The following is a 16,367-nucleotide window of genomic DNA, read 5'->3' as shown; positions in this document are numbered from 1 at the left end:
AACTCTTGAACTCTTCATCTTCACCTTGGCATTTGGCTCTCGGCGACGAGAGGCCCGCCAAGCACCAGCCAAGTAAGTCTAAGGTCAGCGCACGCTACGAGATAGGCGCTCCTAGCTACTATTCCATACCAGTTCGAAGCCAGCAGTATCAGAACCGGACAATGGCCATTGTTCCTCTGACTGAATGGGCGCCCGAAGCTAAGTATAGGCTTTTAGTAGTAGTTGTAGTTTAGTGAGTAAAGTTTGTGCATGAAGTAATAAGTAACTGTGTGTGTAAATAAATGTGCATAGATTTTAAACTTACTAACTGGTGTATCGAGTCATTGATCAGTATTCGGTTTTGAACCTTGTGGCGGTATCAGAAAGATACCTGGCGACTCTTGAGCAAAGGTAATTAAAACAGAGCAAATTAAGGGAAAGCATAACGAGCAACAACCCCTCCAGAGGAAGCAACATCCCGTCTGTTCAGCCTGGTCAGAATTTTATATGTTTCAATTAGATCCTCTCTCATTCTTCTAAACTCCAGCGAATACAGGCTGAGTCGAACCAATCTCTCCCCCTATGCCATCCCAGGAATCAGTCTGGTGAACCCTTGCTGCACTCCCTCAATGGCAAGTCTATCCTTTCTTAGAGAAGGAGATCAAAATTGCACACAATATTCCAGGTATGATCTCATCAAGACCCTGTACACGTACGAGAATACATCCTTGCTCCTGTACTCAAATCCTCTTGCAATGACGGTGAGATACCATTTGCCTTTCTAACTGCTTGCTGCACCTACCTGCTTGCTTTCAGTGACTGGTGTACAAGGACACCCAGGTCCCTTTGCACGTCAACATTTCCCAATCTATCACCATTTAAATAATACTCTGCCATTCTGTTTCTCCGTCCGAAATGCATAACTTCATGATCCACGTTATACTACATCAGCCATTTTTCAGCCCACTCACTCAACTCGTCTAAATCACCATGAAGCCTCTTAATAACTTCCTCACCACTCACATTCCCACCAAGTTTCATATCATCTGCAAACGTGGAAATATTACATTTGGTTTCCTCATCCAGATCATTGTTGTATATGGAGATTAGCTGGGGCCCAAAATCAGATCCATGCGGGACCTCACTTATCACTGCCTGACACTTCAAAAATTCACATTTATTCCTCATCTCTTTCCAGTCTGCTAACCAATTCTCAATCCATGACAGCATATTTCCTTCAATCCCATGAGCTTGAATTTTGCACACCACCCTCTAGCATAAGGTTTGTGAAGGAGGAATACATGCACAGGAAGGGAGGAATTAGAAGTAAACAATTTCAGAAGAAATTGTGATTCCTAATGTTGTACTTACAATTGATGCATTTTACAAATATAAACACTGTCTTATAATTAGCTGGGGCCAGTTGACCAGGAGGATGGCCCTAAACATCGACAATTGCACCTAGCAGTCATTAGCTGACAACAAGTGATGTCTCCTGTCGGCTCGCATGCACTTCCTAAGGCGGCTTGGCACCAGACACCAACACGGAAAACAACAACCCACAACGACACCTGGCACTTCATATGCAATACTTGTGGCAGCACCTGCCTCACAAGTATTGGTCTCTTCAGCCATCAACAAAGGTGCGTCAAATGAAGTTACTACATTTGAAGTGGATTGTTCTCTCAGCCATCTATTTACCACACCTATTCATAAGACCAATGACTGCAGCTAATACACTAGGACTTTGAAGCAAAATCAAGGAAACCCAACCTGACTATTTTTAGCTGTCACGCAGACAGGAAGTTAGATATTTTAGATCAATTAAGACTAGGGAAAAACATTTTTTTTTTTTATAAAACAAGAGTTGCTTCGGACGTTGCCTTCAAATTCTGCACAACTTTCAGAGCAGATATCTTAGCTTTGTTACAGATATATAGACTAGAAGCAGCAATGAGAAATGTCCAGCAGGTGAACAAATCCAACGGAATACCCTGAAGCCCAGGTAGAGGAGCCTGCTCTTTCAGTTCCTTCATTAGACCCTCATGTTTTTCTTAGCATTCTCCTTATCTGCTTTGGAAGTCTGCATTTACCCTTCCATACGGCACACAGTGTCCAATATGTTATTTAGATTGGATCAGAGTTCAACAATTACATCAGTTTGTTGATTAATTCTGCATTCAAACAACTGTTCAATGTCTTCAGCAATTCCTTCCCCCTGTTCCATGCATTTCTCACAATGTTGATGAGAGATGTCTGATGCTTGAAGTTTATCAAGTTTCAATTAAAGGCCTACCTTTGTTAAATTTGTTTGTACAGTTCATAATTTAAGCATTTCTACCCCTCTTTTAAATCTTCTACTTCCTGTGAGCAATACTTCAGTGTTCTCATTTTTCCTAGTGCGACAGATAAAAGGGGGTTTCATTTAAACATCCCTGATTTCCCCTCTCACCATCCGACTATAAACAGAAAGGTGTTTCCATTTTGATTTCCCCCTTTTTATAAGCAGTGGCATATTACCTACCCCCTCAATTTTGGTGTGATTCAATTTTTATTAATAATTCCACAACAAACTCAAGACAGGGTAAGCTCAAAGGGTTAGTTTATTCACACACACTCAAAACACAGGATGAAGGGTGTCCTTGGGCATCCATTCTAAAAAAAAGAGGAAATGAAGAAGAAAGAATTATGGAGAAAAGACCAGAGCAAAGACTTAGTTCACACAAGTCCAGAATCAATATGCAATGGGGTTTGCTTTCAGAGGTTTCCAGGCTTCAAGATAATTCACTTTTCCAGCACAGATGGCTTCCAAAATGGAATAAAGACAGAGATTAATTAGTCTTGTTGGTGCTGATACAGACATTCAGAGATTCCAGGAGAAACAGTCCATTCACCCTGGACCGAACCCTTGTAATAAGCTGCTGCTTGCCCAATGGGGAATGGCAGACTGTACAGCACAACCAGCTCCCACCTGTCCACTGTGGCTTGGACAAAGGATTCTTGAGCATTATTAATTCTTCAACCATTAAGACTTTGAACGGGAAGGTGCAGAGTCTTTTTCCCAGCAGACTGGTAGTTTCTGTTGGTCAGACCCGGTTTAGGAAATGTAGATGTCATTTGTATAATTCCTTTGAATTTGGTTTCTGCCACTCAATGTCATTAGTACCTCTTCAGAGATAATGAGGTGCAAATTTCTTCAATACTGCTAGATTAACTCCTATTAATCAGGGTTATAGGCAGACATAGCTTTAGCCTTCTTAAAGTCCTTGTCCAGTTTTTAAAAATTTAGCAAGTTGATATATATTATATTTTATATAATTTTCATTAAAATATGAGGTCTCAGCTCCGTTACATCTATCAAACTAATCTTTTGTATGCAAAAGATGATTCTCGACATTGATCAGTTTTTCTTTACAAAGTATAACTCCTCTGGGCCATCCTTCAAGTTCACCATCTCTAATTAATATAACCCACAAGATATCCTTTTTAAAAAACATTTTTAAAAATTCCAATTATGGGGCAATTTAGTGTGGCCAATCCACCTACCCTGCACATCTTTGGGTTATGGGGGTGAGACCAAAGCAGACACGGGGAGAATGTGCAAACTCCACACAGACAGTGACCCAGGACCGGGATCAAACCCAGGTTCTTGGCGCAGTGCTAATCTCGACAGCAGTGCTAACCTCTGCGCCATTATGTCACCACCGTGTCACCACCCACAAGTATCTGACAGGTTGGGAATAATTAACTTCCTCACGAATCTTGCAGAAACAGTATAGTTGTGTACAAAGAACAAAGAAAATTACAGCACAGGAACAGGCCCTTCGGCCCTCCCAGCCTGCGCCGATCCAGATCCTTTATCTAAACCTGTCTCCTATTTTCCAAGGTCTACCTCCCTCTGTTGCCGCCTGTTCATATACCTGTCTAGATGCCTCTTAAATGATGCTATCGTGCCCACCTCTACCACCTCCGCTGGTAAAGCGTTCCAGGCACCCACCACCCTCTGCGTAAAGAACTTTCCACGCACATCTCCCTTAAATTTTCCATCTCTCACCTTGAAATCGTGACCCCCTTGTAACTGACACCCCCACTCTTGGAAAAAGCTTGTTGCTATCCACCCTGTCCATACCTCTCATAATTTTGTATACCCTCAACCTCCGTCTTTCCAACGAAAACAATCCTAATCTACTTAACCTTTCTTCATAGCTAGCACCCTCCATACCAGGCAACATCCTGGTAAACCTCCTCTGCACCCTCTCCAAAGCATCCACATCCTTCTGGTAATGTGGCGACCAGAACTGCGCACAGTATTCCAAATGTGGCCTAACCAAAGTTCTATACAACTGTAACATGACCTGCCTACTCTTGTACTCAATACCCCGTCCGATGAAGGCAAGCATGCTGTATGCCTTGGTATGCTGCATGGTATATAAAGTCGGCTAGTTAGGCACCAGGAAGGCAGACTCAGTTGGGATCTACTATGTGATGCATATAATAGTTATTGTAAATAAACAAAGTTACTTTGAATTACTCGAAGTGGACTTTTTCATGGCTTTATAAAATTTATAAACTCCATGTCCAAGTCAAGAATTGGGTTTCATTCAATGGTGCTTTTGAGACTGGATTCGTGAAAGAGTTTCCAGGACTAGCTCCAACCTAGAACTTAGTTCACCCTTGCAGGCACTGTGGACTCTGAAACTGGACTTCCAAGGGAAATCCAACGGAGTATGGTGCTGCAGTAAATAAATCTCTGCCTTCAGCTTCCAGAATCCTTTCTCTAGAAAGATTTCCGGCCAATTTTCACAACTTCTTCAGCTTCTGTTGGGAGTTTCTCTCAGGTCAGGACTTCTAATTTACATTTTCTCATTTTATTCGTCTTCCACCTTTCTTCCTTTTTCTTTGTCCTCCAGTTGCTCTCCAAACCACGCAATGTGGGCAGCATGGTAGCATAATGGTTAGCACTGTTGCTTCGCATCGCCAAGGTCCCAGATTCGATTCCCGCCTTGGGTCACTGTCTGTGTGGAGTTTGCACGTTCGTCCCGTGTCTGCGTGGGTTTCCTCCGGGTGCTCCGGTTTCCATCCACCAGTCCCAAAAGACATGCTTGTTAGGTGAATTGGATATTCTGAATTCTCCCTCTGTGTACCCGAACAGACGCTGGAATGTGGCGACGAGGGACTTTTTACAGTAACTTCATTGCAGTGTTAATGTAAGCCTACTTGTGACAATAATAAAAGATTATTCTACATTCTGACTTTGAAGTATATCGCCATTCCTTTACTGCCTTTGGGTCAAAGTCCTGGACCTTCCTTCCTTACACTTCTATGGGTATTCCTACAACACGGGCTACAGCAGTTCAAGAAGGCAACTCAAGGGCAATGAGGGATGGGCAATAAATGCTGGTTTTACTAGCAACGCTCACATTCCATGAACAATAAATTAATAAAATCTTGCTTAAGAAACTATCACTCTTACTTTGTAATATTTAATTGAAACCCCCAGCCTCTACAGGATTTTGGGGTTCAGCATTCCAGAAATGCTTCTCGACATCCTCCTTGAACCTTATGTTATGACCTCTTCTTTGGGACAAATCCCACTAGACGAAATAGTTCTACCTACCTTATAAAATCCTTTATTCACCTTAAACACTTCAATTAGTTCATACCTTCTTATTCAAAAGGACTACAAACCTAGGCGATGCAACCTGTCCTCATAATTTGCCACTTTTAGCTCAGTATTGTTCCGGTCAACCTGAACTGCATCCATTCCAAGCCCAATAATTCCTTCTTGAATAGCCATTGGTGAAGAGGCAGTGTGTAATGTTGTAAACGGTTTTGAGACATTGATGCTGCTTCCAGTGCCAATGTCGCAAATATTGATTTTCTGACTCAGGGAGGCCAAAAGTATTCTTGCTGTGGTTCTCAAAGGTTGACCTGTCCAGAGTTACGATTATTTCAGCCTGTGCAGGGATGAGCGCGAGATACAATTGGCGTTCCTGTCCTGGGTTAGGAAGGGATGAATAGATCAAAGCCCCCTCCTCCAGAGACTCTTGCTAAATATGCCACATGGACATCAGATTTCCAGTAGATTTGGGCATGATGGAAGAGCCCATCAACACCCATTGAGATTCACACATGAATAACAACCAAATGGATAGGGTGCATGTGTCTAGCAAAGGAAATGTTCTACACTTAGGAGCAAATACCTTGAAGAAAACTTCCCTTTCTTTTTAAACTGAAGCAATATATTTAATTTATAGTCTGCATTGTACTGCAATCACAAATGGCAATTTAAGTGCATTTTAGCATAGCTTCTTTAGGGCACCAACTTGAACTGGTACTAGCTTGAGGAATTACTTGTTTTGGTGTTGTAATTTCCAAGCCATTCCATGGAAAACGGTTGCTACCTTGGCTAAAGCTCTAATCTCCAAAGCAGGAAAATAAAAACAAAAGCCATCCCAGTCATTATAATCAAGACAATTATATTTATATGTTTCTGTAGCAAAACCTCTCACAAACAGCAGAGAAACCAAAGAAGTGTGCCATTTGCTGCTAAATAACAAACTTATCATAAAGTGTTGACAGTCCTCGTGCAGAACGTAATCCTATTACATAAGAACATAAGAACATAAGAACTAGGAGCAGGAGTAGGCCATCTGGCCCCTCGAGCGTGCTCCGCCATTCAATGAGATCATGGCTGATCTTTTGTGGACTCAGCTCCACTTTCCAGCCCGAACACCATAACCCTTAATCCCTTTATTCTTCAAAAAACTATCTATCTTTACCTTAAAAACATGTAATGAAGGAGCCTCAACTGCTTCACTGGGCAAGGAATTCCATAGATTCACAACCCTTTGGGTGAAGAAGTTCCTCCTAAACTCAGTTCTAAATCTACTTCCCCTTATTTTGAGGCTATGCCCCCTAGTTCTGCTGTCACCCGCCAGTGGAAACAACCTGCCCGCATCTATCCTATCTATTCCCTTCATAATTTTAAATGTTTCTATAAGATCCCCCCTCATCCTTCTAAATTCCAACGAGTACAGTCCCAGTCTACTCAACCTCTCCTCATAATCCAACCCCTTCAGCTCTGGGATTAACCTAGTGAATCTCCTCTGCACACCCTCCAGCGCCAGTACGTCCTTTCTCAAGTAAGGAGACCAAAACTGAACACAATACTCCAGGTGTGGCCGCACTAACACCTTATACAATTGCAACATAACCTCCCTAGTCTTAAACTCCATCCCTCTAGCAATGAAGGACAAAATTCCATTTGCCTTCTTAATCACCTGTTGCACTTGTAAACCAACCTTCTGTGACTCATGCACTAGCACACCCAAGTCTCTCTGAACAGCGGCATGCTTTAATATTTTATCGTTTAAATAATAATCCCGTTTGCTGTTATTCCTACCAAAATGGATAACCTCACATTTGTCAACATTGTATTCCATCTGCCAGACCCGAGCCCATTCACTTAACCTATCCAAATCCCTCTGCAGACTTCCAGTATCCTCTGCACTTTTCGCTTTACCACTCATCTTAGTGTCATCTGCAAACTTGGACACATTGCCCTTGGTCCTGCACATTGCACAGCACTAACATGAGGGAATATGATCTCATTATGGTGACTGTACGCCGATTCTGGTTTCAAATTAGCTGTGGGGTAGAAACATTATGATTACCTGTAATGGAGCCCTTAACCTTCCTTTGTTTCAGAATAAGCATAAGTGGTGGACCAAATCCCCATTTCGTATTTACCTTTACAACACTCAAAATTGCATATGAAGAAATTGTTGGACCTTCTTGGAGAAGAAGACTGAATATTACTCCTTTCAATTCCATATAGTGAAATATATACATTTCCATTATAAACCTTGGGATATTTTTCAGTATTAAATACTTGTTGTGCTGCTAAAACATCTAATGCATAATATTTAAATTGATTAAGTCAAAGCCCTTCGTTATTTCTGACACTCGAGAGAAATATCAATGCCATTAATCTGTAGTGGACCTCCAAGGGTTTTGAACATGCCTCACAAACGGCAAATGATAGCAGTCAGCAAGCTCAGACTTGTCATTGCTTTGCTGAAAACCACAGGAAGGTTAATACAACTTGTTACATAATACCTTCTGTAATCAGATACTGCACTCCAGATCATCATAGCTTTCTGTATGGAAAGGTCAGGAGGCGAGTTACTCGCTGTAGGATTCCTAGCCTTCAACCTGCCCGGGTAGCCACAGTATTAATGTGGCTACCCGGGCATAACCCCCAGGATATTGATCACCTTGGGTTTTGTTTTTGCAAATTTCCTTAATTGGTGTGGTCTGGTTACTTTCCTGTCACTGGAAACAGTTTATCTGATCTACACTATTTATGTTCACTGGAGGTGAAAAATTTACTGTCAAGCACAATAAACTGCACATTCGAGCTAAATTAATCTTCACCTGAATCACTAGAAGAAAATAACCTATATATTCTTCAGGTGCAACATTATATAAATGAGTGACAAACTTTATCGTATTTCATGTAGTAATACTGGAACTGAACCGCCACAAAGAGGAGAAAAATATCAAAAGGGAAATTTGAAACTTTATACATGTTATAAGGAGTAATATATTTCTTTCTAAGAGGGCAAACATAAACTAATCTAGCTTTGCTCTAGTGGCTTACAATATCAACTGCCTACCCCACAAAGCTGATTGGATTACAACCTCAATTCACTGAGGGCTATTAATTATATACATATTATACACACACATCAGCAATTAATGGGCGTGAAACCAATCTGTGGCAGCAATACAGAACAGGCTCTCAGTGAATCAACAGTCCGTTTGCACCCAACTCAATTTTATTTATCAATTGACTTGCTGCTTCATTACAATCAATTTCACCCTCCATTGGCACAATACCTTATCAACTTTGCAATAAAATAAAAAAATAACAGCTGAGGGAGCTACCACTGAGGAGGGTAGAGAAGAACTTTCGTTACCTGGGTATACAGGTCGCCCGCAAGTGGGATTTGTTGCATAAACTTAATCTGACCCGCCTGGTGGAACAAATGGAAGGGGACTTCAAAAGATGGGACATGCTCCCGCTATCACTGGCGGGGAGGGTACAGACCATGAAAATGACTGTCCTCCCCAGGTTCTTATTTGTATTCCAGTGCCTTCCCATCTTTATCCCTAAAGCCTTTATTAAGCAGGTTAATAAGATAATCTTGGATTTGTATGGGCGAACAAGACCCCACGAGTAAAGAGAGCGCTGCTGGAACGCAGTCGGGGAGAGGGTGGGCTGGCGCTGCCGAACTTTTGCAACTACTACTGGGCGGCAGAAAAAATAACTGCTGAGAATTAGCTATAATAGAATAAATGTAGAAAAGCTACAAAATATATTTAGAAGCCAAAGCGTTATTGTTGTTTTCGACGTAATAATTGAATGTCTGAAGGAAACCCATTTCAGAGACAGCTTTAGGAGTGAATGGAAATTCAAGTGAGAAGACCACTGAAGAACAATGTGTCAGCTTGGCTGCACTGGTAGGACTCCTACTTCTGAATCAGAAGGTTGGTCATTCAAAGATTCCAGCACATATCATTTTTAGTTGCTCTACTAGAATTAACTAGCGAGGATCCAGCTGTCCCTTCTGTAGAGTACTGGACCAAAGTCTGAATTTGCACAGCAAGGTTCCATACTCGGTGTTCATTTCAACGGATGAGTGCAAACATTGTAGATTTGCATTCAGTGCACTTGTGCACCAGTTTACCAAATAAATGTTTATCTCCGCAGCTACATTTGGTGGAGTTCTTCCAACAGTCTATCGACCAATCACAATTGTATCTGAAAACAACCATTTAAAAAAAAAAAAGGTTGCAATGAATAACAGTACTCAAAACTCACCAGTTCCTGAGGTGCAAAGTTGGAAGAGTCAGAATCAACTGACCAGTAACAGTAATCAAAGGTGAACTCTATATTCCGCTCCCTTGTATTCCCAGGGCTGTCAAGCCGAGAATCCAGCTGGGACAAGATTCAGAAAACAAGAACAGATTTAAAACAAGTTTCATTTACTAAACACACATTTTAAATTCTGTTCAATTGAATTTTTGACAGACCTGGCCAATAATGATAATTTTGTGATTGTGGGATATGATTATCATGATCTAGAAATACAGTAATTCATTGAAGTGAAAATAAAACTAGTATTAAACCTGCCATCAATGAATAAAATCTTCAACAAATATCAGTGCAGAAAAAGTATTTTCATCTCATTGGGATGCTCATGCAAGACTATTGACATACAAGGCATTCATTATCTATGGCTCACAGTTTTGAATCATTCTCAGTGTATTGGAACAGCTTCCTAATTTTAAAAATTTACAGCATGCAAGCATCACTGGCTCGGCCAGCATTTATTGCCCATCCCGAGTTGTCCTTGAGAAGATGATGGTGGGATGCCTTCTTGAACCGCTGCAGTCCCCAAGTAGTAGGCACATTCACAGTGCTGTTCGGGAAGGAATTCCGGGATTTTGACCCAGCAACAGTGAAGGAATGGCGATACATTTCCAAGTCAGGATAGTGAGTGAATTGTGGGGAACCTCCAGGTGGTGGTGCCCCCAGGTATCTGCTGCCCTTGTCCTTCTAGATGGTAATGGTCACTTTCGTAGATTTGGAAGGTGCTGACTAAGGAACCTTGGCGAGTTCCTGCAGTGCATCTTGTAGATCAGTGATGGGCAACCTAGGCCAGTGAGTGGGTTGCATGAGTGACCCTCCTTCATCTCAATGGGCCTCAAGATTTCCATCAAGCATATTCACTAACTGTGACCCTCAAATAAGATCGAATACATTTTATACATGCCAAATATTTCAAAACAAGTTATGGAAATGCTTTATCAGTCATATATTAATAGAACCAGCATCAACTTCAAGTGGCAAAAACAAAGGAAATACTTATGCTCGATTGGATTCAGACAGAGCGAATGGCTCTCTCAGTCAATTTTATGTGTAATCAGCAAGCACCTCACTTCACTTGCCCTAGGTTAACAAGCACATCACTTCAGTTATACCAGTAGGAAAACAGCTACCTGGATGGAAACCAGCGGGACGTGGCAACCCTGTGCAGGAGCAATAATCAATAAAATGTCTTGTGGGCCACATACAGAAGCCCGATAGGCCGCATGTTGTCCACCACACTCGGCTGCCACTGTTCACCTGTGGCGGAGGGATTGAACATTTGTGGAAGGGGTAGAAATCACGTGGTTGTTTTGTCCTGGATGGTGTCGAGCTTCGGGTGTTGTTGGAGCTGCATTCATCCAGCAAAGTGGAGAGTATTTCATCACACTCCTGACTTGGGCCTTGTAGATGATGAACAGGCTTTGGAGAATCAGGAGGCGAGTTACTCTGGCTAGGAATCCTCACCTTGGACCTTCCAGCCACAATATTTATATGGCTAGTCCAGTTCAGTTCTGGTGGTCAATAGTAACCCCCAGGATGTTGATAGTAGAGCATATGGCAATGATAATATTATTGAATGTCAAGTAATGATGGTTCGATCCTCTCTAGTTAATTCATTTTATTGATGAAGAGATTTTCTTACAAAAGTACACCTTTAAAAAAAATATCAACAGCCCAAAGCTGGATCTGTAAAAAAGAAGAGACAAAAGAATGTCTTATGTTATGGGTACAGATGATGTAGTTAATGGAGGAGCCAGGTCTGTCTGAAAAGCCAATAGGTCCTAGAACACTCATCCGAACAAAGGTGTTTCAGTTTTGGTCCAGAAATGTTCTCTCTCTCCAAAGATCCTGCACAGAGAAAAGTAAGCAAAAAAACCAAAAAACCTGCTTCTTAACTTTATTCATGAGTGATATTTGAAGTGTATCGATTTTCTTAATTGGAATATAGTGGCAGGTTTAAAAAGTATGTTAAAGTTTTTTCTTTCAATTAAGAACTGCTGTAAATGTTAATTGTGGTTAATTCTGTGTCTAAATTAAAGTCTGGTTTAACATAAAAAGATACTGATTGGTCAGCGTCATCACTCCTGTGGCACAGTAACCTTTCCTCACAGTTTCACAAATTGTAAATAGTCGGGTTCTCATCCAGGATCCTAATAAGCAATGCTGAATAAATCTATTGTGATGCTTCACATAATATCAAATAGATTTGCGATCTCAATATACCATTTTCTATTACAAAGAAGGTATAAATTAAAACATTACACTTGAAAGGAGAAGGAGAATCCAAACGTCGGTCACCTCAGGTTACTTGTTCAGCAATCCTGACAACTAGTTGTGGTACCGTTAGAGGCCAGGAACAAATGTCCCAGCTTTATCCTTCCAACTAGGGAAAGGGCACAACACAGGGACATTTCACATTGTGAAAGTAAGGGCAGCACGGTAGCATTGTGGATAGCACAATGGCTTCACAGCTCCAGGGTCCCAGGTTCGATTCCGGCTTGGGTCACTGTCTGTGCGGAGTCTGCACATCCTCCCAGTGTGTGTGTGGGTTTCCTCCGGGTGCTCCGGTTTCCTCCCACAGCCCAAAGATGTGCAGGTTAGGTGGATTGGCCATGATAAATTGCCCTTAGTGTTCAAAATTGCCCTTAGTGTTGGGTGGGGTTACTGGGTTATGGGGATAGGGTGGAGGTGTTGACCTTGGGTAGGGTGCTCTTTCCAAGAGCCGGTGCAGACTCGATGGGCCGAATGGCCTCCTTCTGCACTGTAAATTCTATGATAAATTTCAAAAATAACTTTAAACAGGTAGGGAAATAAATCGTTTTTGAATTCTTTATTTTGACTTTGACTCACTTTTGTGTAAATTTTGTTTCAATTTGCAACTTTTTAAATACCATCAACACAGACAGCCAAGGCTATAGTTGCAGCGAATTTCATTATAGATCCCAATATAGATAATCAATACAAAATTCCATGGCTGGTTACACAGGTTTTCAGCAAGCTCACAAACCAATGTAAACAACATGCAACAGCAGGTAGGGAATAGTGACAGGCACTGACTGAAATACAACATATAACTACCCTTTTTGGTTAATTAAGTATGAGTGATGTTCCTTGTATAGTTCTCCAAGATAGCTAAAAGTCGTAGTATTTACAAAGAACATTAAGCTATGTATTTAAAACATTGCTATTTTATTTTATACTACTTTAAATGGTTTGCACACTCTAAGTAATAGCTAACAAAACAACAGTATTAAATCTATGCAACAGTAACCTATAATTTCTTTCTAATACAACTAACACTATCTCAACCTCTCACTATCCTTCTCCATACGCTTCTCCCGAAATGCTTAGAGACGTAGCCTTTTATAAGACTGCTCAGTGATGCCATCTAGTGTTGAGATACATAGATAGAATTTCATAGAATTTACAGTGCAGAAGGAGGCCATTCGGCCCATCGAGTTTGCACCGGCTCTTGGAAAGATCACCCTACGCAAGCCCACACCTCCACCCTATCCCCATAACCCAGTAACCCCACCCAACACTAAGGGCAATTTTGGACACTAAGGGCAATTTATCATAGCCAATCCACCTAACCTGCACATCTTTTGACTGTGGGAGGAAACCGGAGCACCCGGAGAAAACCCACGCACACACAGGGAGAATGTGCAGACTCCGCACAGACAGTGACCCAAGCCGGGAATCGAACCTGGGACCCTGGAGCTGTGAAGCAATTGTGCTGACCACAATACTACCGTGATGACATGAACATCATCTGGTTAACCCTTTACTCTCCTTAGATTATATACATCATTACCCATCCAAACAAGTAGCTACTTAAAAATGTAGCATTCTGGCTCATCGACTAAACCCGTTGTTTTATCAGCTGAGAACTCTATCCTCAATTAAATTTAAGCCTGGAATGCCTACTTTAACAGTAAAGTCTTAATAACCTGTTAAACTGTCAAATATTTGAATTCTGGAATTCTAAATTAAATTCAGCTGTTAAAACACTCCCAACAAGGAGCAACACAGGACGATTTTATACACCCTGTGGAATATGAGACAGTGTCAGAGCTCGTCTTTGATACACACTCTCTTCAGGCAGCTTCCCAGTTAGAGTGCAAGAGTACTGCGTTTATCTGCAAATTTGACTGAAAACCACAAATTACTCAAGAAATAAATACATCTTTTTCCCCAATTAGTTTGCATCACAGGATAGATTACATTAAACTGCTAGATTCTAGATTAACATAAAGTCTATTACAGGCAGCAAGTTACCTGCTACAAACTGCAGCTTCTAAAACAAGAATAATGGGAGATGGAGGCAATGGGAAATGGAGCTCTGACAAACTGCACGCCATGTCTGAGATTCTTTAATCAATACGCTTTTGGCCTGAACAAGCAACGGCTGCATTATTTTCATTCACCGATCTCTGCAGGGATTAACTCTCAATCTTCATGCATTGAGTTTGTTTAGACAAATGTGCGGCATTTAATCCATTCTGGGAAATCCACTATATAAACTAAATGGCCTTGAGTGATTCTATGGTTATAATATCATCTTGCAATTAAAGAGAGCCAAACTAGTGAGCCTTTTATCGGATTATATTTGTTCAATCACTCCATTATCCTTTCTTTAATAGAATTAATCCACGTGCAGTTGTCAAAGCTGTAGAATGTTTAGTAGATTTTCTACATCGTGACATTTATTTCCTTTCAAATTTATTGATTAATGCTGTTCTGTAGTTAGAATTGTCTGTCTATTTTTATTTAACAAGCATGGACTGTTGCGTGGATCCACTGAGGAATCTTGCCATCCCCAATATATACTGACCAACCAACCCCCACAGAAAGGGGCAATTATTTCCAATGAGCACTATTGACTCAAATCAAAAAGCAGAATTTACAAAATAGCAGAACACAGTTCATTATGTATTTACATGACAAACTTTACTCCTCAGATTGATTCCTCCTAAAGAGAGAGAGTTATCAAACTAAGCGAGGAAAATCTGATCAATTCTTTTGCCATAATTAATTCAATGAGGTGCAGTTTGTAGAAAATCAAAACTTAAATACTACCGGTGTTCTCAGGTGAATGGGCACTGTAACTGAAGGCATTGAGATGTGTGCTACACATGAATTTTAAAAGTCTATCAACTCCCAGTTCTGGACAGTTCCCTATTGTGAAAGGATGAAGAACAAGGGGCACATATTTAACATTGTTGGCAAAAGAAGCAAAAGCAAGGAAGTGGTTGAGATCTGGAATTCAGTGCCAGAATGCGTGGTTGAGGCAGTTTCAATCAACGCATTTAGAAGGAAGTTAAAACTGTGACTGAAAGGAAGAATGTGCAGGGTTACAGGGAGACAACGGGAAAATGGCTCACTGGAGAACTGGTGCAAACACAATGGGCTGAATGGCCTCCTTCTACACTAACAGTTGGGTTTTGGGTTCCTCATCTTTAAGCTGTCACAGTATTCTACATTAGGCCTAAATGTTTTTCTGCATTCTATTTCTGGTCAAGAAATTTAATACAAATTTGATTTTAATGAGATAGCCATAATTACCCCATTTGCCCTCCTATGTGGGCATAAATGATGAAAAGCCAGGGGAGATCTTCCTGGTGTCGTGGCCAATAGTTATCCTCAACCAACATCACTAAAAACAAATTATCTGATCATTATCTCAATTACTGCTGTGGGATCTTGCTGTGCACACATTGGTTGCGGTGTTTCTATATTACACCATTGGCTGTGACGTGTCCCAGGACCTCCTATGTTTACGAAATTCAAGTCTTTTTTGCCCTGTATATTCCTCAAGACACCTCCCAATACATGTAACCTAACTGTAGGCTGCGGGAGATCTCAAAATGCTATACTAGTCAAGTAGCGACATGTGGCTCAAGATCCACAGTAATGTGGTTAAAGGGCAATTAAGGATGGACAGCGAATGCTGACCTTACCAGCGATGCCCAGATTCCAAAGAATAAAAGGGGGAAAAATTTACATCCAACTTTTTCCATTTCTACTCCAGTCAGAAAATGACAGCAGTTTTCAATAGAAATTTGATTAAAGAACTCCTGAAACTCATTGCGTTACACAGAGTCGGAATGAGGCATCAGAAGGAAGCTCAATTAACATCCTGGTGAATCTCCTCTGAACCCTCTCTAGTGCAATCACATCCTTCCTATAGTGTGGCAACAAAACCTGCTCACAGTACACCAGCTGGAACTAACTAACACATTATACAGCTCCATTATAACCTCCCTGATCTGATATTCTACGCTAATAGAAGGCAAATATCCCATATGCCTTCTTAACCTAACCACCTGTTGTTACCAGACCCCAACTTTTGTTAGAATACCGGATGATAAACCCCAAACAATTTTCGATTTGTAAAACTGAGGAAAAATACTTCCAGGAGTGATGATTCAATAGATTCCTTTCATGT

The 16,367-nt window shown here is 41.1% G+C and overlaps 1 protein-coding gene across 2 annotated transcripts in view; it reads right to left on the bottom strand.

Annotated features, from left to right (window-relative positions):
• Nucleotides 1–16,367, bottom strand: part of stard9 (StAR-related lipid transfer (START) domain containing 9) — a 391,160-nt gene that overhangs the window by 346,726 nt on the left and 28,067 nt on the right. For both annotated transcript variants that reach the window (XM_038782026.1, XM_038782033.1), the window contains exon 3: nt 9,869–9,985. In XM_038782026.1, the coding sequence (XP_038637954.1) occupies nt 9,869–9,985 (117 nt within the window). The remainder of the gene's footprint in view (nt 1–9,868; nt 9,986–16,367) is intronic.

Source organism: Scyliorhinus canicula, chromosome 2 (genome assembly GCF_902713615.1).
Source record: "Scyliorhinus canicula chromosome 2, sScyCan1.1, whole genome shotgun sequence".
NCBI classification, from domain to species: Eukaryota; Metazoa; Chordata; class Chondrichthyes; order Carcharhiniformes; family Scyliorhinidae; genus Scyliorhinus; species Scyliorhinus canicula.
The sequence above is the reverse complement of the archived record's forward strand: the minus strand, read 5'-3'. Positions and strand labels throughout refer to the sequence as shown.